Source organism: Oryza brachyantha, chromosome 1 (genome assembly GCF_000231095.2).
Source record: "Oryza brachyantha chromosome 1, ObraRS2, whole genome shotgun sequence".
NCBI lineage: Eukaryota > Viridiplantae > Streptophyta > Magnoliopsida > Poales > Poaceae > Oryza > Oryza brachyantha.
Window position 1 is genome coordinate 29301204 of NC_023163.2, and position 25730 is coordinate 29326933.

At 42.8% G+C, this 25730-nt stretch overlaps 3 protein-coding genes and 1 non-coding gene across 5 annotated transcripts; 1 reads left to right on the forward strand and 3 right to left on the reverse strand.

Moving 5' to 3' along the window:
* On the forward strand, window positions 1-7078 carry LOC102717570 (receptor protein-tyrosine kinase CEPR2-like). 2 transcript variants are annotated; one of them, XM_006645053.3, is made up of 3 exons: window positions 1-104; window positions 1865-4434; window positions 6490-7078. In XM_006645053.3, the coding sequence occupies exons 2-3, from the start codon at window positions 1893-1895 to the stop codon at window positions 6840-6842; spliced, it is 2895 nt and encodes a 964-aa protein (XP_006645116.1). In that variant the 5' UTR covers window positions 1-104; window positions 1865-1892; the 3' UTR covers window positions 6843-7078. The 2 variants fall into 2 exon arrangements, with proteins under 2 accessions (XP_006645116.1, XP_015698389.2); XM_015842903.2 differs by lacking the exon at window positions 6490-7078 and adding an exon at window positions 5245-6006.
* Window positions 7079-10041, reverse strand: LOC102717297 (amino acid permease 8-like). The gene is made up of 6 exons (XM_006645052.2): window positions 9934-10041; window positions 9487-9720; window positions 9288-9381; window positions 8804-9167; window positions 7953-8177; window positions 7079-7830 (listed from the first exon to the last, which is right to left on the reverse strand). The coding sequence occupies exons 1-6, from the start codon at window positions 9986-9988 to the stop codon at window positions 7402-7404; spliced, it is 1401 nt and encodes a 466-aa protein (XP_006645115.1). The 5' UTR covers window positions 9989-10041; the 3' UTR covers window positions 7079-7401.
* A 9026-nt stretch (window positions 10042-19067) lies between these two features.
* On the reverse strand, window positions 19068-25104 carry LOC102717849 (amino acid permease 4-like). The gene is made up of 5 exons (XM_040524310.1): window positions 24962-25104; window positions 20900-21133; window positions 20685-20778; window positions 19997-20579; window positions 19068-19897 (listed from the first exon to the last, which is right to left on the reverse strand). The coding sequence occupies exons 1-5, from the start codon at window positions 25014-25016 to the stop codon at window positions 19472-19474; spliced, it is 1392 nt and encodes a 463-aa protein (XP_040380244.1). The 5' UTR covers window positions 25017-25104; the 3' UTR covers window positions 19068-19471.
* On the reverse strand, window positions 19166-19239 carry TRNAV-AAC. Its single transcript has one exon. It is a non-coding gene; the product is annotated as a tRNA-Val (tRNA).
* Window positions 25105-25730: the final 626 nt, after the last annotated feature.

Sequence of the window (25730 nt, forward strand, 5' to 3'; positions counted from 1 at the left end):
CTCTCCCCTGTGCTACACCGCGCGCGGTGGGCGGAGCGCAGCTACTGCACGGTGAATTCTGCGGCTGCTGCCTGGCTTTCTTCTTCTCGTTCGCCTCCTGCCGGGTGAGTTCCTCCCCTGCTTGCTTATCTATCCACATGCATTTCTCGGATTTTGATCCATGGATTAGCTCCCTCCCATGCCATCGATCTTGCCGGTCAAGATTGAACTCCAGGGTTAACTGATTAGGCTGGTGTTCAGACTTCACCGAAAGTCTGCATAGCTTTCAGTATTATATCCTTCAGTTTTTTCATCGATTTTATGTTGCTTCGAGCATTTCTTGACTTATTCTGCCTCCGTCCCATAATAACTTATTTTTTATTTTTCTATGTCCAACGTTTGACCATTCGTCTTATTTGAAAAATTTATAAAAAAACTTAAAACAATTAGTCACGAATAAAGTCATCTAGTAAGAATAAAAATATTAATCGCAAAAAAAAATTAAATAAGACGAAGAGTTAAAACATTGTATCAAAAAATTGAAAAATAATCTTATTTCGAGACAGAGTTACTATCATATAGTCACTAAAGTTCGTGCTTGGCTATAGTTGTGAGTTGTGAAGAGTCTAGGGTACGTCCTATGTAGTTTCATCGGGAAAAAGGCGGCTGAGACAGTAAGAAGCAGTTGGAAACAGTACCCGTTCTTGTCAGTACTAGATTTCATCCTGTCATGTGTTTCATGATCTGATGTACAATATGTGGTAACCACATGTAAATATTGTTGTTTAGCGTAGCTCTTGACCTCCTGTGATCCAAGAGGATGGAGAATTGCTGGTAGGGACAGTGAGGAGAGGAATCAGCATTGCGTTCCCATTGTTCGTATACTTGACAAATGATAATGATAATGATGTGTTGTTATCTATTACTACCGGACAAAAGATACAGGTTAGCTTAGCCAGTATGATGCATGCAGAAAGTGTAGAATTTGATGCAGCAAACCCTCTGCAAATCATGTTCAGTAGTAGAGCTTCTTCATACTTTCACTGCCCAGTCCCCAGCGTTTGATCATGTGGTCCATGAGGATCGATTGTTCAAACTACATAATTCAGAACCTAGGCATGAAGATATACTACCTTTTACTACGAGACAAACCCTATATGACATTGACAACGGCAATAAGGACCGTTGTTTTGCTCCAAAATGGAATCGGTAGTGCATCCACTTTCTGTATGGGTTAAATGCTGATATGAAGTATGAACACATACATGGCCTAATCTTAATTAACTGACAGGCTAAAAGGGGTATCGGGTATATTCAATGAATCTGCTAAAATATCTGGCTGGTTTATTTTGTTAATTCTGCACTGTTAGTAGTATGAAATTTGGTATTGCTACTTAGGATTCTGTATTTCTTTTTGCATGAAAAAGTTCTTAAGAAATATTTGTATCGTATGTATTTAATTTTCTGAAGAGGACAACCAAACTCGCCAGGTAAAAGCGTGCTCGTTTATCAGTAAACTAGTTTATCCAGATCCAGAGAAGTTTGGAGTAAACTTCATTTTTCATATACATTTATTTTAAACAGAGAACAATAAGGCTGATATTTGCTAAAGCAACAAGTATCTAATTACTCTTTTATTACTTGGTCCCCATGATTATTCAGTTACAGGCTTTCAGTACAATGATATACCGTTTGCTCTTTTCACACTTCACTTTCCTTCAGTCCTATTCAACTATCACTGTGGTGGGAGCTAACTACACATAGCTTTCATTCTTTTTTCTGAAGTTTAAATAGTGTTTACTTTTCTGAAAATCTCAACTTATCGGTACCATCATCAAATCCAGTTTGACATCCCCCAAACTAACATAAGTTCCATACTTTTCAGGTATACAGTGCTAACAAGTAACAAAACAATGTCGCCTCAGCAGCTTCAGATATATTTATGCTTCATTCTCCTGTTTCTGAAGTTCAGAATATCTACATCTCTACCTATTGAAACAGATGCGCTCTTGGACATCAAGAGTCATCTGGAGGATCCACAAAATTACTTGAAAAATTGGGACGACTCTCATTCGCCGTGCCAATTTTACGGTGTTACATGTGACCAAAATTCTGGTGGTGTCATTGGAATATCGCTCTCCAACGCCTCACTATCAGGAACTATATCGTCATCATTTTCTCTTCTTCGCCAATTACGCACGCTGGAACTCGGTGCAAACTCCATCTCGGGCACTGTTCCTGCTGCACTAGCCAACTGCACAAATCTGCAGGTTCTTAATCTGTCAACAAACAGTTTGACAGGGCAATTACCTGATCTTTCAACATTGATCAAACTCCAAGTTCTTGACCTATCAACAAACGAGTTTAATGGACCATTCCCGTTATGGGTTGGCAAATTATCAGGCCTAACTGAACTAGGTCTAGGAGAGAACAACTTCGATGAAGGTGATGTTCCAGAAAGTATTGGAAGCCTGACAAACCTGACATGGCTATTCTTGGGGCAATGCAACCTTAGAGGAGAATTACCAGCTTCAATATTTGATCTGGTCTCACTTGGGACACTGGACTTCTCACGCAATCAGATTATTGGTGTGTTCCCAAAAGCAATATCCAACCTCCGAAACCTGTGGAAGATCGAGCTCTATCAGAACAATTTGACTGGTGAAATTCCTTCTGAGCTTTCAGGTTTGACATTGTTATCTGAATTTGATGTGTCCCAGAATCAGTTAAGTGGTATTCTGCCCAAGGAGATAGGTAATCTGAAAAGGCTGAAGATCTTTCATATTTACCGAAACAACTTCTCTGGTGTGCTTCCTAAAGGACTGGGGGACTTGCAGTTTCTTGAGTCATTTTCAACCTATGAAAATCAGTTCTCAGGAGATTTCCCTGCAAACCTTGGCCGTTTCTCACCACTCAATGCAATTGACATATCTGAAAATTATTTCTCTGGTGAATTTCCAAGGTTCCTGTGCCAAAACCACAAACTGCAATACTTGCTGGCTTTGGATAACAACTTCTTAGGTGAATTCCCCAGCTCTTACTCTTCTTGCAAGACACTTCAGAGGTTCAGAATAAGTCAGAATCAGTTCACTGGGAGAATTCACAGTGGCATATGGGGATTGCCTAAAGCTGTGATTATTGATGTTGCCAACAATAAATTTGTCGGCAGCATATCCTCTGATATAGGCCTTTCTGCTACTCTGAACCAGCTGTATGTTCATAATAACATCTTCTCTGGTGAGCTTCCAATGGAGTTGGGGGAACTTTCCCAGCTTCAGAAGCTTGTTGCTTTCAACAATAAATTCTCCGGCCAAATCCCTGCAAAGATTGGAAGTCTGAAGCAGCTGTCATTCTTGCACTTGGAACAAAATGCTTTGCAAGGATCGATACCACCAGATATTGGCATGTGCAACAGCCTAGTTGATCTGAACCTTGCAGACAATTATTTGACTGGCATCATTCCAGACACACTAGCCTCTCTGTTCACTCTAAATTCACTCAACCTATCTCACAACATGATCTCTGGTGAAATCCCTGAAGGATTGCAATCTCTGAAGCTTAGTTATGTTGATTTCTCCAGCAACAATTTATCTGGACCAGTGCCTCCACAGCTCCTGATGGTAGCTGGAGATGATGCATTCTCTGAAAATTCCGGCCTTTGTATTGCTGGAGTTTCAGAAGGTTGGAGGCAAACTGCCACCAATTTAAGATATTGTCCGTGGAATGACAACCATCAGAACTTCTCACGGAGAAGAATATTTGTCGTGCTGATAATAGTGACATCTCTGGTTGTTCTCCTATCTGGTTTGGCATGCCTAAGATATGAAAATTACAAGCTTGAGCAGTTCCAAAGCAAGGGAGACATCGAGAGCGCCGACGACAGTGACTCAAAATGGGTTCTTGAGTCTTTCCATCCGCCTGAGCTTGATCCTGAGGAGATATGCAAGTTGGATGTGGACAACCTGATTGGCTGTGGAGGCACCGGAAAAGTTTACAGACTTGAATTGAGCAAGGGGAGGGGAGTTGTGGCTGTGAAGCAACTGTGGAAGCGTGATGATGCAAGGGCCCTGAGAGCTGAGATCACCACCCTTGGGAAAATCCGCCACCGGAACATTCTGAAACTCCATGCATTCTTGACCGGTGGGGAATCAAACTTCCTGGTGTACGAGTACGTGGTGAATGGCAATCTCTATAATGCAATCCGCCGTGAGTTCAAGGCTGGACGGCCGGAGCTGGACTGGGAGAAGAGGTACCGGATTGCGGTCGGAGCTGCGAAGGGCATCATGTATCTTCACCATGATTGCTCCCCGGCCATAATCCACCGTGACATAAAATCCACCAACATATTGCTGGATAAGGAGTACGAGGCGAAGCTCGCGGATTTCGGCATCGCCAAGTTGGTGGAAGGTTCACCTCTCAGCTGCTTCGCTGGTACCCATGGCTACATGGCTCCTGGTAAGCTCTGAACATTTCTGCCCTTGCATGTCAATGTCGTTTTGTTAGTGGTAGTGAATGGGATAGTGGTATTCCACATGAATGGCGGAGAAAAAAAAACTGATGCGTAATGTCAAGCCAACACTGCGATTTCCTTCTACCTGTTCTTCCAGCCCTTCCCATTCCGCTCTCCTTGCCGCGCATGAGTTCGACTTCGGCCATGGCTGCCTTGGTCGACAGCTACCCTGTCTCCATCGCCGCCCTCGAGTTCCCCTCCCCTCCCCTCCCCGCCTCCACCCCACTTCCGAATCCTGCCCCAGCAGCAACCACCGCTCGCCGCCGCTCTCGTGCCCGACCGCTGCCAGCCCGCCGATGCGGCGATGCAGACCACCAAAGGCCAAATCCGAAGCGGGCCCGCGGGATTTCGTGGCGACGACGCGCTGGCAGGCCGTTCTGTGGGTTCCGCCGGGAATGGCTGAAGCCTGAAGCCCTGAAATCGAGCAACGGTGGCTGCGGTGCGCCAACGCGAAGGAGATTGCCGGATAGGGATTGATTTCGGGTCTGTTTGGTTGAGAGGATTTGCTTGAATAGGACATTGGCCGCCACTTTTTTCAGGCTGTTTGGTTCAAAGACAAGGATTGGATTTGGCCACCACCCAAAGAATATTCCTAGTAGATGCTGGATATCCAGCTCCGGCCAAATCGGGCGAACAAGCCCGTCCGGGCGAAAAATGTCGCATGCACTTACCTCTCTGTCAGTATTCCTTTTCACTTCTCTGTTTCTCACCTCTCTCTCATGTTCCTCACCTCTCCTCACCGCATCAAATCCTAGAGACGGCGCGGCCGGCGAGAGTCTCCGACGACGACGGCGGCAGTCTCCACCGGCGCAAGGGGCGGCGGCCTGAGGCAGCGCAGGGGGCGGCGGCGGGAGGGCACCTCAGGGAGCGGCGCTGGGAGGCCGGCTCAGGGGGCGACGGAGGGAGGCTGGCGCAAGGGTCGGCGACCGGAGGCCGGCTCAGGGGGCAGCGGGGGGAGGCCGAAACAGGGGGCGGCAAGCTGAGGGCGCTCGGGCGGCGACTTGAGGGCGCGGTGGTTGACGACCTGGAGCTGCTGTTGCTGTCTTGTGCGGGCTGCTGCTGTTGTTGATTTTTGTAATGACAAGATTTAGAAAAATGACATAATTTGTGTGAACGTGCTTAGAATATTTTTAGCACACCTAAATATTTGCAATATGCAATTGTTGTCATTGTGAGCAGCCCCTCGGTGAGTTTAGAGAGTATTCTCATCAAAAGGTGACTATACCAACTATCCATCCAAACAAACAAAAAACTGGATAACCATATACATCTTTATTCCTCCAACCAAACAAAACAGTGTCTAATCCTACACATCCAACCTAACAAAAAAACGGATGGCCATATCACTCAGGACATAGATGGTCATATTCTATCCATGCTTGATCATAAACCAAACACACCCTTCGCTGCGCAGGACGATGGAAGGGCACTATGGTCAAGTTTACGTTTAAGGGAAAATTACAAGGATGCCATTATAATTCTGTAAAATTAGAGATATATCATCCTGACACACATGTCATTGACTTATGTGGTCCCACATGTTATTGAGATACCAATGGCATATTTTTAACTTTACAAAATTATAATGACATGTTTATAAATTTCCCCATTTAATAGGTCCAAACGATGCAGATGCTTGAGAAAATTGCAGCCTATTGTTTCTCCGAAATTAAACTTAAGCAGAACAGGTTAAAAATAATTTATAAGTGAAATTTATAGTTTTCTGTTCGTGTTTTTAATCTTTAAGCACTAACTTTGAGGACTCGAAAACCACTGTGTCCTTAAAAAACAACCATAACACGACCGTATTATATAGAATAATGAATTGATTGTTTTATTTTTACTAGCAAAGGTTATATTTGTCACTTAATGCCAGTCTCTAATAGTGAATGGAAAATAAGAATATCTTTTTTAATAACATTTCCTATGCTAATCTTCTTGTGTAAGCATAGTTTTTTTTAAGATTTGATAATCTAACATCAGCTCATCTTAAAATGCAGAGCTTGCTTATTCTCTCAAGGCAACTGAGAAGAGTGATGTTTATAGCTTTGGTGTTGTACTGTTAGAGTTGATTACTGGACGCAGCCCGACAGACCAGCAATTTGACGGTGAACTTGACCTTGTCTCCTGGGTTTCATCTCACTTGGCCAACGAAAATCCTGCAGCTGTGCTTGATCCAAAAGTTAGCAACCATGCTTCGGAGGACATGACAAAGGTCTTGGCCGTTGCCATTCTTTGCACCGTTCAACTTCCTTCTGAACGGCCAACCATGAGAGAAGTTGTGAAAATGCTTATCGACATCGACTCTATCTCAGCAAATGGGAAGGCAAAGAACAAGAATGATAAGAAGTAAGAACAACTACATGTTTCTTTGCATGATAGAATGATACTTTGGATTCTGCCAACTAGGACCTTTAGAATGCCTAACTAGTGAATAGTAACTAGTAGGCTGTTAATAAATTGGAGGTTTTTAGCAGCCTCTGAAAGCTTGCACATATGTACAAGCTACCCTGTACAAATTTCAATCATGTAATCTGAAAGCTTCGATATGTGAAGCCTTAGATGTACTGCACTGCAACTCAAGTAGAAGTTAAACAACTTTGAAGTGTTGAAAGGAACACTAGCATGCAAAGGCCATTGTACATGTTATTCCTATAGTACTACATGTTCCGACCTTTATTTCAGAGTACTCTATCTGCTCCGTCCAGTCTGTTTAATCAGGATAGGAGCAACCTAATGTGTCAATATATATCTGATCCAGCAAGTTCAGAAGTCCAAATCTTTGAAGAACCGCCGGATATCCGAGAAAGTTGGTACACACAGACACATAATCGGAGTCCAGAATCCTACATTGTTGTACAACTCGTAGCTGTTTTTGTTTGTTGTTGTTCTACAATACCACAGCACTACTTTTAGCTGACAGTTTTGAAAGGAGTTGCAGCCTTCAGGCTATCAACAATGTCAGTCACAGAGCCTATACCCACGGCCACCGAGATCATCAAGCACGCCATGCTCAAGCCTTGCAGGAGATACCACCTCCTCCCCCTGGTGATCTTCTCTTGGGCAATGTGCATGCTGATGGGGAAGTAGACGGTCAGCGGCCAGAAGCTAAACGCGCCGAGCAGCCCCAACACCGCGTTGAAGAACGGTATCATCATCGCCACCACCGTCGTTGCCACGACTATGACGGTCCTCAGGACAAGCTTGTATGGCGCCACTGTCACCGAGCCTCGCTGGATCAGCGGCACGCTGACGGTGTACGCGCTGTGGATGAACTTGGCCTCCGGCCACCGGGAGGAGATCCACCTCTCCATCGTAGCAAATATGGGTTGCGCGTAAACCTGCATTGAGAAATGTAACCGATTTAGAGTACTTTTACGGTGGTCTCTACTCGTAATATTCTATGACCAGCTCTGGAGGTGAGCTTTGGAGCTGTGATTTACTATTGTAGTATTGTACTGACCTGATATGCTCCGATGAGATGGAGTATGAGGCACATGTTGGCGATGTCAACGAGCCAGAAGGGCCCAAAACCGGACGCCGTCAGGATGTTGCCCGGAGCATCTGACCCGAATGCGGCGTACCCGGCGCAGCCAACAGAGATGTAGAAGATGGTGGTGGCTCCAATTCCGTACATTGCTGCCTTCTTCATGGTTTTGTTCTCCGGTGGTGACGGCTTCAGTGTGTCCTACAAAAGCAAAACAGATGGAAAAAAAAAGTGAATTAGTGATAAGAACGTACTACATTGCTACTTGCAATAGAAAAATCTCACTAACAAAAAGAAAATCCTGTTCATGCCATTAAGCCAGGGGGAGATTTGTTTGGCATCTTAAAAAAACAAACTGTTTGTAAAATATTTACAGACGAAAAGTAATCTATAAATATTATACTCCCTCCAGTTTCAAATAATTGATACTAGTTACTGTTCATTTGGTAACTTTGACCATTAGTCTTTTTTTAAAAAAATATTGTGTATATCAAAAAAAATATGTTATATTTGTGATGTATGACGTATAAATGTACAACAATACAACTTTTGCTAATTATCAATTGATCATTTATATATTATTAATGGTCAACATTGAGAAGTAAATGAAAACGGGGGAGTGTATATATATATATATATATAATGATTTAAAAACTACAATTGAAAAATAAATTACGATGAAAAACTCCCAAATCAACTCCAAATTTAAGGATAAAAATTTAAATTTTAGCTTATAAAAACAAACATAAGTAAAAATAGGTGGATGCCAGTGTTGGCTAAGAGGTATCTCGATTGTGGAGGACGAATCATCGATCTTGCATGCGGACCTGGATCTCAATTAGCACTTCTGCGAAAGTGTAGGCGAAGGCGATGTTCCCCAGTGCAAGCAGTACGTTCCAGAGCTTCTTGCTGGAGGACGCCGCGGTGGCGCCCTGGATCTCGCCGCTGAGGTGGCCGCCGTGGGAGACCCACTCCGCCACGGACAGGCCGAGGCTGATGAAGGAGTAGGCGAACGACATGACCGCCGCGACGACGGAGAGCCAGGTGATGTGCTCCAGGCCGGGGAACTGGGAGAGCACCACCTGGACGATGCTGAACGCCAGCATGAGCACGGTCGCCGACGTGTTCTCGCACGCGCCGGCGCCGCCGCCGGCGCCGTTTCGGTGGAAGCAATCCGATCTCCTGATCGCGCTTCGCGACAAAAAAAAAAAGAAAGATAAAAGAAACGAAATTTAGCACGCCCAAGTCGATCCTGATCGATGGCAAGGTACAGTTCGGAAGGAAGTTGGATTGTCTGTTCGGTTTACTCACACCATGCTTATGGTTGCAGTGATGGTGTAGCCAACCATGGTGCCCCACAGGTTGACGTACTGCGCGATTCCGCACATGAACACCTCTCTAGGACCTGAAAATTTTTTGGCATTGCGTTCTGTTTAACCGACAAGACGTAGACGAGAAATTTTTTTTTTCGTGTGTTCGTCAAGGAGGGGAGAGGTGATCGAGCACGTACTGAGGTATGATCTGACGGCGTCCATGTAGGTACGGTTCCTGGTGCCGGTGACGGGGTGAGGCGCGCGGTACGCGTTGGCGAGCAGGGTGGAGGTGTAGTAGGTGACGCAGGCGAAGCCGGCAAGGGCGAGCGGCCCGGCCACCCACCCGAGCTGCGCCACGCTCCACGCCAGCGCCAGCACGCCGGAGCCGATCACCGCCGTCACAATGTGCGCCGTCGCCGTCCATACCGTCCCTGGAGAAGAAAAACCAGAAACCCGGCCGCCGCCGGAGCAGGCCAACCAAAAGCAATTCCTCAATCCCCAGGTGTCCCAGACCACAAGAGAACCGATCACGCATGCATGCACGGTGCGTGCACTCATCACACACGCCGTGAGCCCATGACCAGTCAAAACGGAAACCCCAGAAAGACGGGGAAGAAATCTCAGGAACACGGGCGGGCGCGCACCTTTCCGCTCGTGCTCGCCGCTCTCGACGTCTTCCGGTGCGGCGTTCTTGTCCATGTTGACGATGTCGCCGAGCACGCAGGTGTCCCGTGCCCGAGCGGAGGAGGGATACGCGGATGGATGCGAGTGTGATCGAATCGGGACGGGTGCAAGGCCGTATATATAAGGACGGGCAGCGCGAGGTGGGCTTTAGCCAGGGCTCTGATAGGGCCGGCAGTTCGACCAGTCGAACTCCGGTTCGTCTCTTCACGACTCCATTGGGCAGAGTCCGGATCCTATGCTTTTGGCGAGTGAATTGCTTCGATCAATTATTTCTTCATTAATTTTGTGATTCTTTAATTAGCTCGAATTATTATGTAAATATTTTTAGGATTTAAATTTTGTTACAGAATATAATCATTTTTTATAATATTCCAACAACACGTGATTTCAATCACTGTATTTTCAAAATTCTTGTTATTTTATCCCAACACGCTCACTCACCCGCATATGTTTCGCACTTATTGAGAAAAATCCTTAACATCTGCTAAACAATCTAAGATACTTATATTTTAAAAATGATGCGGTAGCCTTTAGTCCAAGACGTTATCTCTAACATCTCGGTTGGTTAGCTGTTTAGTGTGTCTAGATGGACATGTTTCCGTCTGGCAATATTACCGTGTTTGGTTAATTGAACTTTTCAAATTTTTACAAACTCTATCAAAGGATAGCAAATGAAAACTAGCAGTGGGGGTAGTGAGAAGTGAGAACTCACTTCGGCCAGGCTCGTGTGCGGACAAGATTCGTTTCTTTAGAGAGAACTACGAGTCATTTTGGCATCGAGGATGACAATCCCCTCATACACGTGTCCTCAACAGGACATGTATCATAGAGATGTAAAAACAATCTAATCTTCCAAAGTGCAAGTGTCTCTAGTTTTTGCAGGTTAGTTCTTGGTATGTTTTAGTTTAGTCGTCATATTTTTTTATGAATTACAAACAAGGAAATAATATAAAATAAAACCTTCAGTCTTCTTCTTTTCCCCACCGACGTCCTGCCGAGATTCAAGTGGCGATGAGCTTCCACCGCCGGTCCACCTCCGTCTCAAGGCCACCAACAGCGGCCACGTGACCTCATCTTTCTCACCTCTCTGTTGTCGACAACTGAGGTCATTGCTGCTAGGAGCGGGAGCCACACAACTGAGGTCATCACTGCTAGGCGTTAGGCGATACTGTGACCTCGCCTTCATCCCCTACTCTTTTGTCTGATATTGCACCTCTCTCATCTTCTAGCATTCACCGTATGTGACATGCTGATCTGTCCCGACCCTATTCTCCTTGTTCCAAATCTAGGCTGATAGCCGTCATAGGGCTCCCTCTCACCGATGATGGTGCAAATTGGGCAAGCTCGACGGCAATGGTGGTGGCAGGAAGGGAAGCATCACAAACGCCCGCGCGTGGTGGAAGGGTGATTCCTCAATGGTGGTGGTGAGACAATGATTCCTCAACGACTACGTTGGGAGGGTGTTTTGGCGAGGGCAATTCCTCAACAGCGGGTGACGAAGCCACTCCTCAAGGCCACAAACTTTTACATTGTTGTTCATACCGCTTTCTCTATCAAACTCAGATGAAACTCTTGTGTTCATGCTGGGTGTGTGACTCTTTGGAGAGAACGAACTATGCATGGCTGAAGTATTTTCTTCTACGTGAGGAACTTAGACCACTCGTCAGCTATGAACATTGGCAATGGTCTCAGTCAGTCACAGCATGGCTGCACCCACCAAGCCTGGTTGAGACGTAGGGCAGGGCACCAAACAACCCTAGAGGCATGCTGCCTAACCAGGACTTGAGGACAGGTATGGCCCAGTGCACAAATATAGTCCAACTAAGTGAATCAAGAGCTAATGGATACATGGCTCGAGCATGTTGGCTCGTCCGAATAGACACCCTCTATGCAAGATGCAAATTAAGAAAAGACTTGGAAGCACATACATAATCATATTATTTAAAAGTGTTATATCGTGTGCCAGTTGCTTTAGATTGGAAATATTCCAAGATGTTGGAGCCTTATAAAAGTAAAAAGTTTTACGATCGCTGAGAAAAAATGATATCTAGTAACCGGAGGTAACATTAAAAAAAAACTTACCTACACATAATTTTTCAAGTATGGTAAAATCTATTAAACATATTGGATATTTTTCTCCAAAATTCCAATGAATAAGATTATTCTAAAATATATGTCCCATTTCTTTGTTAGAAAAAATCACATAAGAGAACTTTTCAAATGCTTCTTTGTCATCTTCATAAGAAATTCCTCTTTTTAAAAAGAAAAGGAAGTACTTATTCTTAAAGAGAAAATGACTTGTGTGTCTCCAAGTTCTCACCTTCATCCCTTGCCCCTGAGTTTTGCCTGATATTCTACGTACCCCTTGCGTTTTTATTTTAATTTCTCATATACCCATTTCGTTAATCAACCTTGAGTTGACTGTTTATTTTACTTTGAAATGACTATATTACCCCTGGCTCATACCTAAGTGCAAGCTTCTTACAAACATAACTGTGAGGGTGCAAATTTCAGTTATGAAAGAACAAAGGGGGAAAACTGTTTGACAATCAAAAATTTCAAATTAGTTGCCATCAAATTTAATGAAATTCCAAGTTCATTTGTTTTTTTTTCAAATTTGTAGTTTATATCCCCATTATTTTTTACCTAGAATTGTTTTTGCCCCGAGAATTATGTTTTTAAGCTAGCTCTTAGGTACGAGTGAGGGTTAATATAGTTATTTCCAAAAAAAAAAAACTCACGCATACTTCCTAGAATCCGTATAGAGGTGATAAAAACAAAAACTTAGATTTGCCTAAACGATAAAGTAAAACTTAAAGACATGAAAGGGATAGGACCAAAACGCATGGACACGCAAGAAATTTTATCTATCTGAAAGTCTCTTTGGGTACATAATTTAATTTTGTTCACTGCCTTTTACATGAATATGCTCATTACAAAACAAAAACTATTGTATCTTGGAGATATTTTCCGCCAATACCCATTTTATGAAATCAACATTCAATTTACAAAGATTGGACGGCAAGCTTTGTAAAACGAAATGTATTAGGGAGTTTTGAGTTAATTATTTACGACCCTCTGGAATGTTTGCTCCTCAAGTGTTCTACGTTTCTTTTGCAGTTCATCCAGTTTCCACAATGTTTTTTTTGCATATATAAAAAGACAGAGACCGGTAATCAACATCCTCATCTTTTTTCTTATGCTTATGCTTATAAAAGTCAAAATTTAAATTTTCACCATTAAGTTTATTGATTTTGGGTTTTTTATTTTAATTTATTTTTTAATCTTAGCTTTTAAATCACTAAAAGCACGCACATATATATATATAGTTGTTATTCACAAATTATTCCTTTTTGTAAATATGATGTTTGATCACCATCTAATCCTTTAAGTCTATTAAATTGCCCATATATTATAGGCACCATCATTTAAAACCCAGTAGTGGAGTTATGCACCTACGGTACCAACACTACTTTCCCCACCACACGCCACTTTGTACTTTCTAGGTTTCGATATGTTGAGCACTTGTTCATTATAGTTAGTGAATTATGTACATTTATTTTCATAGTGCTGTCATTGCAAGACCTAGAGGTACCTTCTGGTGTTAAAAGATGATGTATTAGAATTTAGGAGGTATATTAATTATGTTGAGTGATGTCCTATCACTACTACACGTAGTGTGGGTGACGTCCTCACTCCTCTCCAAACAAGCAAATCAACCTGAGTTGAATACTACTAATAAGCTCATAGGGGTGGTGATTGTTTGATTTTTTTTCTAAAAAAACAAACAATATTTTGCAAACAAAGAATAATTTGTAAATAAATATTTTATATACGTGTTCTTAGTAAGCTAAGGCTGGAAAATAAATTATGATAAAAAAACACAAAATCAACTCGAAATTTAAGGTTTAAATTTAAATTTTAGCTTATAATTATAAACAAAAGCGAAAAGCTTGGGTGCTAAAAACTAAGACCATACCTATGATTCCAGATTTGTCATTAACCCAAAATGGTACTCCCTCTATTTTAATATTTTTTGTCATTTTTCACAACGACAAGGTCTTCTAAATATGTTTTTGACTGTGATTTTTATTAAAATGTATAAAAAAGTAAACAAATATTTATCTTTATTAAAGCACTCTTTTGTAACTTAACTATACATGTTGTCGTGAGGTTTTCAAATAAGTATTTAAAAATTATTAATAGCAAGGATCTATTCGGATTATAGGATTTTTATTGAATTTTTGGAGGAATAATGTTCACAGGAATTTTTCATTTTCCTATCATTCGGATCGCACTAGCCTTCTATGGGAAAAGCAAAGGAAAGTTTCCCTCGTGATTGGTTTCACGGGAAAAACACAGGAAATTTCCGTCCACTCCGAGCTCTTTTTTCCAGTTCCTTATGCACATGCCTACGGCGATCAATCAATAGGAAATAGCTTATCAAATAAGAACAATAGAAAATAAGAGAAAGATGTTACTGTATATTTCCTCCCAATTTTCAGCGTTTTTTATCCTATGTTTTCCATATGAATTCATTTCCTATTCCTATGTTTTTCCAATCCCACGTTCCGAAAAAGCCCTAAACATTTTTAAAAAATGACTACATATATATTTATCCAAAACAAGAATTATGAAACCGGAGGGAGTAGCATGCTGATGATATACATTTTAAGCCAGAAGAGCTAACACCAAAAGTCTTGACCAGGATCCATATTCGGGGTGCAAATGCAAGCAGAACCCGTGAACCACACACACAGAAACCAGATGAGTGCAGTGCAGCGCAACAGAAAAAAAGGCAAAGGCAATAAGGCATGATGCATACGGTTTTCTCAGCTGCGTCATCGTCTTTGCGGTTAGAGAGACGTATCGGAGTAGATGGATGGATCCGTCTCATGGACGTCCACTCGGACCGCAACTTGGGGTTCAGGGTCCCGATCGGCCTAGCTGCTTTCTGCTTCGCCGCCATCTGCTACCACTTCCCCCTTCCAAAACTGGCCACACGCACGCGTGCATCCGCGCATACTTGCATGTGCCGCTCGCCAGCGCGCCGCGGTAGCCGATCGAATCGATCGATCTATTTAAGCAGGCGTACCAATTTCCTCGTCAGAATGTCAGCTCAGTGCAGGGTAGTGCTGGCTACTGAAGAGACGAAGGCTGATGGGCCGGGCGATCGTGTGTATGAGTATATATCCAACCACGTAGCTCGATCGGGAGATCGGTCGAGGTGACATGTGAGCGTACCACAGCCGCGTTCTGCGTGGCGCATGCCAGGCTGAGTGGCGACACACGCACGGGCCGGTGGGGTTGCCGGCCGCGATGCTTTAATTTCCAGGATCGCGAGGGGAGAAAAATATGAAATGCGTGGTGCTGATCAGCGCGCTTCGGTTTCCTCTGCTCGCCACATTGCAAATTTGCAATAGGCAACGCCGGTCACTGGCCGCCCGCCGCCGGTGGTGGTGGCTTGGAAATTTGCAATGGATTGGCTGCCCAAGAGGAGCCGAGTTCATTACGACCACCAACCAAACAACGTAACGGGGCGAAGGGCCGACGCCGGATTTATGTCACCTTGTTTCTGCTGGCCTGTACTTAGTACTATACTACTATGGTGTTCATCTCCATCAGTGCTTAGCTAAAAAGGGACTATGATAACTAATTAACGTTACTCGGTCTTACTTATGACTGCGATAGTTCAATCTTCAATGCGATTAAGAAAATCAGATTGGGACAAGTCTCAATCGCGAACGGAGCAATAATTTACAAGTTATAGTGTTTGGTTTTAATTTGTCATATCATGGGCCAGATAAAGCTGGTACTAGCGGAATGAGATTGTAGGTGATTAAAGGCAAAGAAAATGCTACATTGTTGCGGGTAGCTAGTGCTAGCTTTAGCAATCTTGCGTGCAACGCTCTCTGCTTTCCTCGACAAGCATACTGATATTACTACTTGACCAGATCACTCCGGCATGAGAATTGCATGCCACCAACTCCATCGTTCTCCCACTAGTATCTAGGGGTCAGTTTGGTGAGCTTTAGATTCTGAGAAACAGCTGTTTGGTAGCCAGCTTCTTAGAATCTAAAAAAACTCCTAAACCCAGCTTCTACAGTTTCTGGATTCTTAGTTCATTTTTCAGAATCTGTAACTACAGATTCTCAGAAGTTATAGACCGTTTGAAGCAGCTTCTGGCAGAAGCAGCTTTTTTTATAAAAGCTGCAGCTAGAAAAAACTCCTCCAAACAGGCCCTAAAGCTCTTCTTCTTTAGCCATCTTTGCTTATAAGCTCAAATTTAAAATTTTAACCTTAAATTTTAAAGTTAATTTTAGGATTTTTTATCTCATTTTATTTTTTTGCTTTTGTTTTTAGATTTTTAAGAACATGCATATAAAATTTTTATCCATAAATATTTTTTCATTTATAAATATACAGTTTTGTAAATATACAGTTTCGTTTTTTCCTCACTCACCCTAACAATAATAACACATTGGTTTTCTCCATTTTACTTCCACGGTGGGTTGGATTAATCAATTCATATTTCTCTACACTTTCTTGGAATAATTTCCACGTAATTACCCATGCCAAAACCGCCAGCACTCTCAGCTAGCCGTCTTGATTAACACACTACTAGTTTGTTCCTGCAATTATCATGGAATCATGCAGCTTCTACAACTCATAAGAGACAAATAATACCACCGGCAGACACACTAGATCCAACGCATCTGGACTTCTTTTCGCAGCATCACGGATTTGCATCCAGGTTTCGAAGTGCCTCTCGAGTAAGCGCACTATATGGACACTTGGGCAGTGATGCAGAGCGTGGCTACTAAAAGGATATGCTACTATGATTCTTGTATTTCTGCTTTTGTTGTGCAACACAGTAATTGGTCTATATATCTATCTAAATCGCATCGATGTAACAAACTTCTTTTTTTTTTCCCAAAGATGAACTTTCGCTACCCAAGGTTCCGACCAATTTCTATGGCCACAATATATATAGCATGTATAAAAGTGAGAGTTTGCATAAACAGAAGTTAAATTTACTAGCATTTGCAAGTTGGAATCATCACATTAATTTCATATTGTACACATATTATCGAATATATGCTTTTCCAAAGGGAGCATCGATCTCCTGTCAGGCTGTCACGCTTTTCTTTTGTTTCTTTTTTGAGGGGCTCTTGTCATGTATATATGTCGAGACTTTGGAGTAAGATAAGTTTTGAAAACTTTTTCTTTTTTTCTCCTAGATCGAGACGTTGTTTTTTTTTAAGATAAGGAACAAGATTGCATCTCCACGAGGTTTGAATGAGGTGAATGAAGCAAATACAAAAGGCTCCTGCCTTTTGGCTTATGTTTATGCTTATAAGTCAATATTCAAATTTAATAGATATTTATATGGCGTGGGATTATTTTCTGAATGAGAATTTAAATTTAGAGTTAATTTATGGCTTCATCATATTTTATGTTCATCTTTTCTTTCAAAAAAAATATTTTATTTTCATCTTTTACTTTTAGATCGCTAGGATCACAAATATAAAAGTTCCACCCAATTTTTTTAATAAGTAATTTTGCTGAGTTTTCTATGGTGCACCCCAAAAAAAAACACAAATCGTGCTTCCCTGCAACAATTGAACCATTTTATGCAGTGTTTCAACATATAAAAACTTATGAAATTCATGCAATCCAATTAGGGCCTACACATATTCTCTAAAGACTCAAGTCAACAAATAGCTATGCTTTTCGCCCAATCAATCGATACTAAATTGATGACTAGCAATAGTGAATAATTCCCTTTTGCGGTTATATAAAAGTCCCTTTGTAAATGGTGCCATCAATTGCTACATGAAAGTCTGAATTACCCCTTGAATTATTGGGGTAGTCCAAATTACCCTACTCAATTATAATGTAGTTTTCGCATGCAATTGCCCATGTGGTGCCAACATGATAATCCATACAACAATGAAATAAATAAAATAATCAGGTTATACCCTCACCCTTCTCTATATATCTTTTCGGTGGTGGCAGAGGTTATGAAATAGGTATCCATCATGCACCTTACATGCTGGCAAGGATGTATAAGAAATGGGTGTCTATCATGTATGCTCTTGTGGACCTTGGTTCTCCCATTTCTTAATACGCAGGAAAATATCCACTTTAGGTCTCTCAACCATAGATTGAGTTTTATTTACATCTCTCAACCATAATATCGGATATACATCATCCTTCAACTTTATAAAGCGGTAAGTCAAGTCATTCGGCTATTTCAACGATGGTTTCAACTGATGCAACATCTACGTTCTTGATGGATCTAACATGGGAGCGTTGGGATCTTGAGCCCCCACTATCAGCTCTAAGCCCATGGATGCCCCCCTCCTCGTTCTGGGTTCCCAGTAAATTATTTTGCCATACATATGTAGGAAGAGGTGTTGGAGCTTCATCTGGAGGTCGAAGAAGATGATTTTCAACCATCACTATATTTTAACTGGATTTGTCCGTGGACCCTACGTGGCACTAGAAAAAGAACCATCACATGATGCGGTGCTTGCATGGCTTTACGGTCAGCAAAGACGACACCAAAAAAATAAAAAAAAAACTAAGGGGACACATATGATTAATTAATTATTAGTTATAAATAATTTGAAAATTGTGTGAGTATGATTTTAAACAAACTTTTCTATATATTTTTTTTTAAATACACCGTCAGTAGTCTGGAAAGCTTACATGCGGGAGGGAAATGGAAGGAATATAGGCTGAGAAGAGAGAGGAAAGAACTTGGTCTAGTTGGGCTAAGGAGACATGGCCCAAAATAACCTTAACATAATCACCGCTCTTACAGGGAAAAGCGCTTTCTTTGGCTTGATTGCAGATGAAAACTTTTCTTGCTAATCTTGTGGTATTGTACTAAAGCCGAGAGGAATCGATTTAGCAGTCCATACCAGGTAGATTTAGGAGCGACCAGCAGTGAATGCCCGGTAGCAAAGGACTCGGGCTTTAATGCCAAAGTTTAGTACTGGGCCGAGCAAGACTACTTCCACAGCTAAATTGAATGGCCATGGGCCAGGAAGGCAAGAAATATATGGGTCAAAAACTAAACTGACAGTAAAGACTACTTCCACAACTAAATTGAATGGTCATGGGCCAGGAAGACAAGAAATATATGGGCCAAAAACTAAACTGACAATCAAAAACGGAAAAAAATGGCGTCGCCCGGACTCGAACCGGAGACCTTTAGTGTGTTAGACTGACGTAATAACCAATTACACCACGACACCTTGTTGGTATCGTTCGGAACAGACAACTAATACATCAAATTGAAATTCAAGTGAAATATCGGTAAAACAGGTAAACTTGTACTAGTTGCAGTTTGCAAAACGACACGACCAAAGTACAGCAGCAACAAGTGAACTGGAGCACAGAGCACACGGTACAACATTACAGCAGCAAGAAGAAGTACCACATGCAGAACCATGGCCTGCATGCATCCATCCCTCAAGGGTTCAGACTTCAGAGCTGGGTCTGGAATATGGTGACGTGGCGCAGGCGCTGCACCATGTCGGCCACCGAGCCCACCGCCGCGAGCAGCGACACGACGAGCGCGCCGGCGTTGAGCCCCTGCAGCGCCACCCACTTGCGGCTGCCGCGCTGCACCTTGGCCTGCGCCATGTACATGGTCACCGGGAAGTACACCGTGAGCGGCCAGAACGCGATGGCGCCGAGCAGCCCGAGCACGGCGTTGAAGAACGGCAGCACCAGCGACACCACCGTCGTGAAGGCCACGAACGCCGTGCGCAGCACCAGCTTGCAGAGCGTGAACCGGACGGCGCGCCTGCCGCCCAGCGGCACCGCGTACTCCCGGTGGATGAACGCCGACTCCGGCCACCGGCTCGCCAGCCACTTCTCGTAGCACGCGAACACCGGCTGCGCGTACACCTGCAACAACGGCGCAAGAAAGATCGACTCACTCATCCGTCATTTAAACAAACAGATGGCACGCAATTGGCATCGATCAATGGTGGCACGGTTTATCACCTGGTACGCTCCGACCAAGTGGATGACGACGGCGACGTTGGCGACGTCGACGAGCCAGAACGGCTCGAGGAAGCCGGTGAGGATGTTCCCCGGCGCGGCATTGCCGAACGCCGCGTACCCGATGCACCCGAGCGACACGTAGAAGACAGTCGTGACGCCGATGCCGTACAAGCTCGCCCTCTTCATCGTCACGTTCTCCGACGGCGGCGACTTCACCGTGTCCTGGATCTCAATGAGCAGCATGGAGTAGGTGTAGGCGAAGGCGATGTTCCCGAGGGCCTGACAGAAGTGCCACGCCTTGGTCGACGCGGTGACACCGCCGGCGCCGACCTTGACGCCGACAAGGGTGCCGTGCGCCGCGTGGTGCGAGGCGAGCTTGGCTGCGCTGAGGAAGAGCCCGACGGAGGAGTAGGTGAAGGACATGACGGCGGCGACGACGGAGATGAGCGTCACCCCCTCCAGGCTCGGGCACTGGGACAGGACGACCTCGGCGAGGCCGAACAGCACCATGTACATCGTCCCGGACGCACCGCAGCTCGCGCCGGGCCCCTTGTAGTGGTGGCAGTTCGTGCGCACCACTGACCTGCACTCCAATCGTCCAAACCTTACATCTCCAGCTACTGAACAGTGAAGAACATGCAGCATCTCCAAGATTTCTTCAGATGCTATGAAGCTCGAGCTTACATACATGATGCTCGTGGCGGTCGTGATGGTGTAGCCCACCATTGCGCCCCAGAGAATCGCGTACTGCGCAAGCCCACACACCACCACATCTCTTGGCCCTACACAAACACAAGCGATCGATCATGCAACCCGACGACGTTCTTGTCAGAATCGCAGGGATCGGTTTTGCAACACAAAATGCAGGCAAGTTTCAAGGGGAGGTGTGTTCGTTTTCGCTACCGAGGCATGAGCGGACGACGTCCATGTAGGTGTAGTTCCGCTTGCCATGGACGGGATCCGGCGTGCGGTAGCAGTCGCAGAGGAGGATGGCGGTGTAGTAGGTGACGTACGCGCATCCGACGAGGACGATGGGGCCGAGCACCCACCCCATCTGGGCCACGCTCCACGGCAGCGCCAGCACGCCGGACCCGATCACGGCGGTGATGGCGTGCGTCGTCGCCGTCCATACCGTTCCTGTCCAAAGTTTCAGTCTCGTCAGCGTCTGAATGTCCTGACAGCACCGGCCACTGTCGTTTACAATTTGAAATCCATTATATATATAAAGTAATAGAAAAAGGAGGCTTCACGTCGTCTCTCACGGTCTACAAATTCTGAGATTAATCGGAGTAAAATATGAGAAAAAAGAAAAGATATTTTTTAGAGATAAGAACGAAAAAAATTGAATCGGACAATGAGAAAGAAAAAGGAAAGAACGGCAAACTTGAATCGGACAACGAGGAGAAAAATATTTTTTAAGAGATTAATTGAAGAAACATAAAAGAGAAAAAAAAAATCAACCAAGAGATAAAAATAGAAGTGCACTGGGCGCATGTGACCTCCGAGAAAAAAGAAAAAAGTATTTTTTAGAATAAGACCAGGAAAGAAAAAGATCATTTAAAATAAATAAAAACAATAATAATAACAAGACTCCATGCGTAATCAATTTTACAAAAATCCAAATCTCGAATATAAAGAAAAGAGTCCATGTGTAAATACACTTTAGAAAAATCTAAATCTTAAATTAAAAGCTTTAAAACAGTTGATACTGTGGGAAGAGCACATCTATAAATGCAATTTAGAAAGATCCAAAATTTTGGTTAAAAATAGAAAAATTAAATAAAGATAAATAACAAAAAAAAAGAATCCATGTGTAAATAAATCTCGGATTCAAAAGTTTAAAATAATTGATATTAAGGGAATGGTTCATCTTTAAATACAATTTTGAGTCATTTAAAATTTCAGTCAAAAAGAATCAAATTAGAAATACAATTTCAGAATTAAAAATAAAGAAAAATAATAAAAAGAGTCCATGTGTAAATACAGTTTAGAAAAATTAAATCTTTAAATTAAAAATTTTAAAATAATTATAATTTAGGAACATTTAAATTCAAATTAAAAAGTAATTATTATGTAAATAAGAGACCTTGTATAGAGTCAATTTATAACGGCTAGCCGCGCAATATGCGAGGACCTCCATGCTAGTTTTGCTTTAAAGCATCTACTAGGATCATATCTCAAACACAGTGGCGATGATGCAACACACTAGTCAACTTCTCCGTAGTGAAAGAAGTCACCATTCATCATTCTCTCAGAAGGGGTCTCTGCAACTGCATCATTGCGTGAACAATGAACCCGTTTGATCTATTGCCCATGCGCTGGATACCATTACGTAAAGCAGTAACATTAAAACAACTAAATAAAGTAAGATTTGCTGTGTTACTCGTGTTAAATTAAGCGAATCATTGCAAACGTATAAGCAGACCCTTTTGAACAACGTAAGCATGCACCTGAATATTGTAATGCTTGTGGTGGTCTATGTGGAGTATGATGCGGTATCCAAACCAACATGCAATAGTTAGAAATCCGGTAGTTGCTCCCTAACTCCCTTATGTAAAGTACTCAAACTATTGAACCAGTAAAACGGACAATATCCTCTGGGCATCATCTTCTCACCATGAATCATATTCTTAGAGATTATGCACTTGACTAGTCAGTGTCAAGACTGCTTAATGGTCCACTCTTCATCTCATCTTATGCTAGCTAATCACAACAGTACACCCAATTGGCTTAATACTGTTATACAGTAGTACTTCTGTACTAACACAAGCAGAATGGTACAACAAAAAATGCACTATGTTTTACTTTAGTGCTATGAAAGCTATTTGTTGAAATATGATTCCTGGTATAAGTGGAGAGAGCACAAAGCTGAAGGTTAATTTGCAGCCATCCATCAATACCTAAGTCATTTGCCCCCACACACAAAGAAACATTCTAATGACTCTTGCGGTATTGCCTATCGGTCTTGAAAAAAATAGACTAGAGCAGTTAGAGTAGTTACAGACTATAAGCTACCTATAAATATATTTTAAATAGATAAAAGATAAGAGAGAAGAGCATCGGGCTATAAATTTGTAGCCAGCTGTAGCACAGACTCCAAGACATAGTGTGCATATGATAGGTAAGATATGGTAATATATGTTTTGTAGGTAGCTATTGTATGAATTACTACTCCGTACAAAAAAAACAGATTTCTGAGTTTTTTCTATAGAGCGTTTGACCATCCGTCTTATTTGAAAAATTTATTAAAAAATTGAAAAAATAGTCATAAGCAAAGTACTACATTTTTATCATGTAATAACAATAAAAATATAAATCATAAAAAAATTTCAAAGAAGACGAAGAGTTAAAAATTCAATATAATAACGCAAGAATTGGTTTATTTTGGGACGGAGGGTGTAGCTATTAGATTAACTATAAATGAATTGGAGCTAGTAGTTGGCTATACTATTGACTTGCTCTTAGCTGTCGAATGCACCATAAATAATGTTCTCCGTTCTTTTCGGGATGCCAATATAAGACTAGGATAATGATTGCACTTATAGAAAGTTTGCCTATTTTTGGAGTATTAGTACAGAAGTACTGTATAACACAGTATAACACAGCCACTTGGACACTTGGTAGGGTATACAAGAGAGGTAGTGTCTGCCAAGTCACTGGCGATTTGGATTATGTAAGAGACAGCGTTCTAACAAGATGGGAATTAGGACCCAGTTCCTGCATAAATACTATGCCACTAACACTATTCCTGTATTTCACGCTGTTCTAAAAGCAGTGGTAACAGAAACTTGACGCAATGGATTTCGCATTTTCAGGTTCTGGCTTTATTCAATAATGCACGCATGCAAGATTCCTCTATTAAATCTATCCCGAGTTTCAGGGAGGTTGGTGTGATTGATGTGCAAATCCAATGCAAGAATATGTGCGTATTCAAGAGTATAGCATCTCGTTAGCTAGATATGCTTCCAAAAGAAACAAGAGTTGTAAAGGGGGCAGCTCTGAATCTTAAACAGGTGGCTAATTTTTCAAACTCTAATGCATTTGTTTCCTCCTTAAACAAACTCTAATCCATTTATTTTCCAGTTACCAAACTCTAGCCCAATAACTATTTCAAAGATGAAGTCTTTGCAAGGCAAACATAAAAATGTAGTAGATATCTTAACTAAAGCATCGTATTTCAAATTTCCTACCACGAAGCCTATTGAATTATTGCAATGCGTACTTGTTCAGTTCTTCCGAACAATCCAAGCCGTAAATAAATTGGAAAGAAGGCTGAGTTTGTTAGGCAATAAATGACTCGACTTTTTCTTCGAAGAAGAAGAAGAAGAAATAAGTCGACTTTCAGGTCCATGCATGCTTGTTTCTCCATCAGGCGGTTTGGCTAGCAAAAGGATTCAGTGACTAATCCAAAACTCGATTTTGGATGCACCGGGAGAAGCAAAATGAGACAGCACTACAAGGTCTCGGAAGTAGATGCAAGACAACCGCATGTTCCATAGGGCGCTGAAGCGTGAAAGATCCCTTTTTCAGTGGGCACACACGACACATCTGGCTAGGCCTCACTTGAAAGCGAAACACAAGTCAAATCAATGGGGCATTCATTCTGCAACGCCAGCAATGCAGGTTTCTATCCAGGTTAAGCAACGACGTTGGCGTATGGATCTACAGCACTCGAGGGCATTCAGTAAACTAACACCGCTCTCATGGCTGTATGAACTCATCACTCGCTCGAGATGAACAGAGTTTCAGAGAGAAGCAGCAAAATATATACTCTGCGATTCTGCATGAAACACGAACGGTTCAGAACTTCAGCTGCCTCTGTCTGCACCAGGCATGGCCGTGAAGCGTGAAGCATGAGAGAGACACGCATGGAAACCGAAGGAAAGCAGCAGGGTTTTCGACGACGACGATGCTGACCGTGCAGACGTAAGCTGGAAACAGAGAGGTCCTGATAGGAGGAGTTACCTGTTCTGACGCGGCCATCGTCGTCCACCACCGCCTCCTTCCTCTCCACGTCCATCCTCTCACAGTCTCACTCTACCCCTCTCTGAGGCCTGAGCTCAAGGATTTGTGCGAATTCTGGAGCCTGTGCGGTGCAGGTATATATAGAGCTGGTGAGCTTTGCACCTGACCTGCTTTTCACTGTACATTCACTCTTTTAATACGCGCGAGCCCCTGTACAGCTGTAGTGTACTTGTACCTCTACGGTTTTCCACGTCATTTATTAAGTATAGCTGTGGAGCCATTTTCTGGGGACAAGTTACTTTTGGAAATGTTCAGGCTACAGGCATTGTAAGTGGTAAGTATGGTTAGTTAATTTCATTCTGCAGTTGAGTTGGTGAGAATGCCAGGAAGTCTGGTTTGGCATTTCCAGATTTCCCTGACCAAAAGATAGTGATACGAATGGTCGATCAACTAGAATTAGAAAGTACAAACCGAACTATACATTAATGAATGCATACGGTGGAACTCTTATATATGCAAAATGGGCCACCTGCACTTTGAAGTTCTTCACTCCTCAAGCCTTGAGAAACAAAAGGAAAGCCATCTTTCGCTTCATCAGTCATCACGCGGCCGCCACGCAGCACACATAGCTACAAGCCGCATGAATCATGCGACTGCTCTTCTCCTCACATCTATCGCCGTGAGATCATCGTCCATCTCTTGACGCCATGAAAATGAGTTTCAGGTTCAGAGACAGCACATTGTTTCTTCCGATTCACTCCAAAACAAA

Excerpts from the sequence above, each read along its gene's own strand:
- LOC102717849 (XM_040524310.1), bottom strand. The coding sequence starts at position 25,016 with ATGGACGTGGAGAGGAAGGAGGCGGTGGTGGACGACGATGGCCGCGTC. Across the intron at positions 20,779-20,899 it reads CGTCGTCCGCTCATGCCTCG|GGCCAAGAGATGTGGTGGTG; the intron begins GTAGCGAAAACG and ends GTGTTTGTGTAG. Across the intron at positions 20,580-20,684 it reads ACGACCGCCACGAGCATCAT|GTCAGTGGTGCGCACGAACT; the intron begins GTATGTAAGCTC and ends ATTGGAGTGCAG.
- LOC102717570 (XM_006645053.3), top strand. The coding sequence starts at position 1,893 with ATGTCGCCTCAGCAGCTTCAGATATATTTATGCTTCATTCTCCTGTTT. Across the intron at positions 4,435-6,489 it reads CCATGGCTACATGGCTCCTG|AGCTTGCTTATTCTCTCAAG; the intron begins GTAAGCTCTGAA and ends CTTAAAATGCAG.
- LOC102717297 (XM_006645052.2), bottom strand. The coding sequence starts at position 9,988 with ATGGACAAGAACGCCGCACCGGAAGACGTCGAGAGCGGCGAGCACGAG. Across the intron at positions 9,382-9,486 it reads CGCCGTCAGATCATACCTCA|GTCCTAGAGAGGTGTTCATG; the intron begins GTACGTGCTCGA and ends AAAAATTTTCAG. Across the intron at positions 9,168-9,287 it reads ACTGCAACCATAAGCATGGT|CGCGATCAGGAGATCGGATT; the intron begins GTGAGTAAACCG and ends TTTGTCGCGAAG.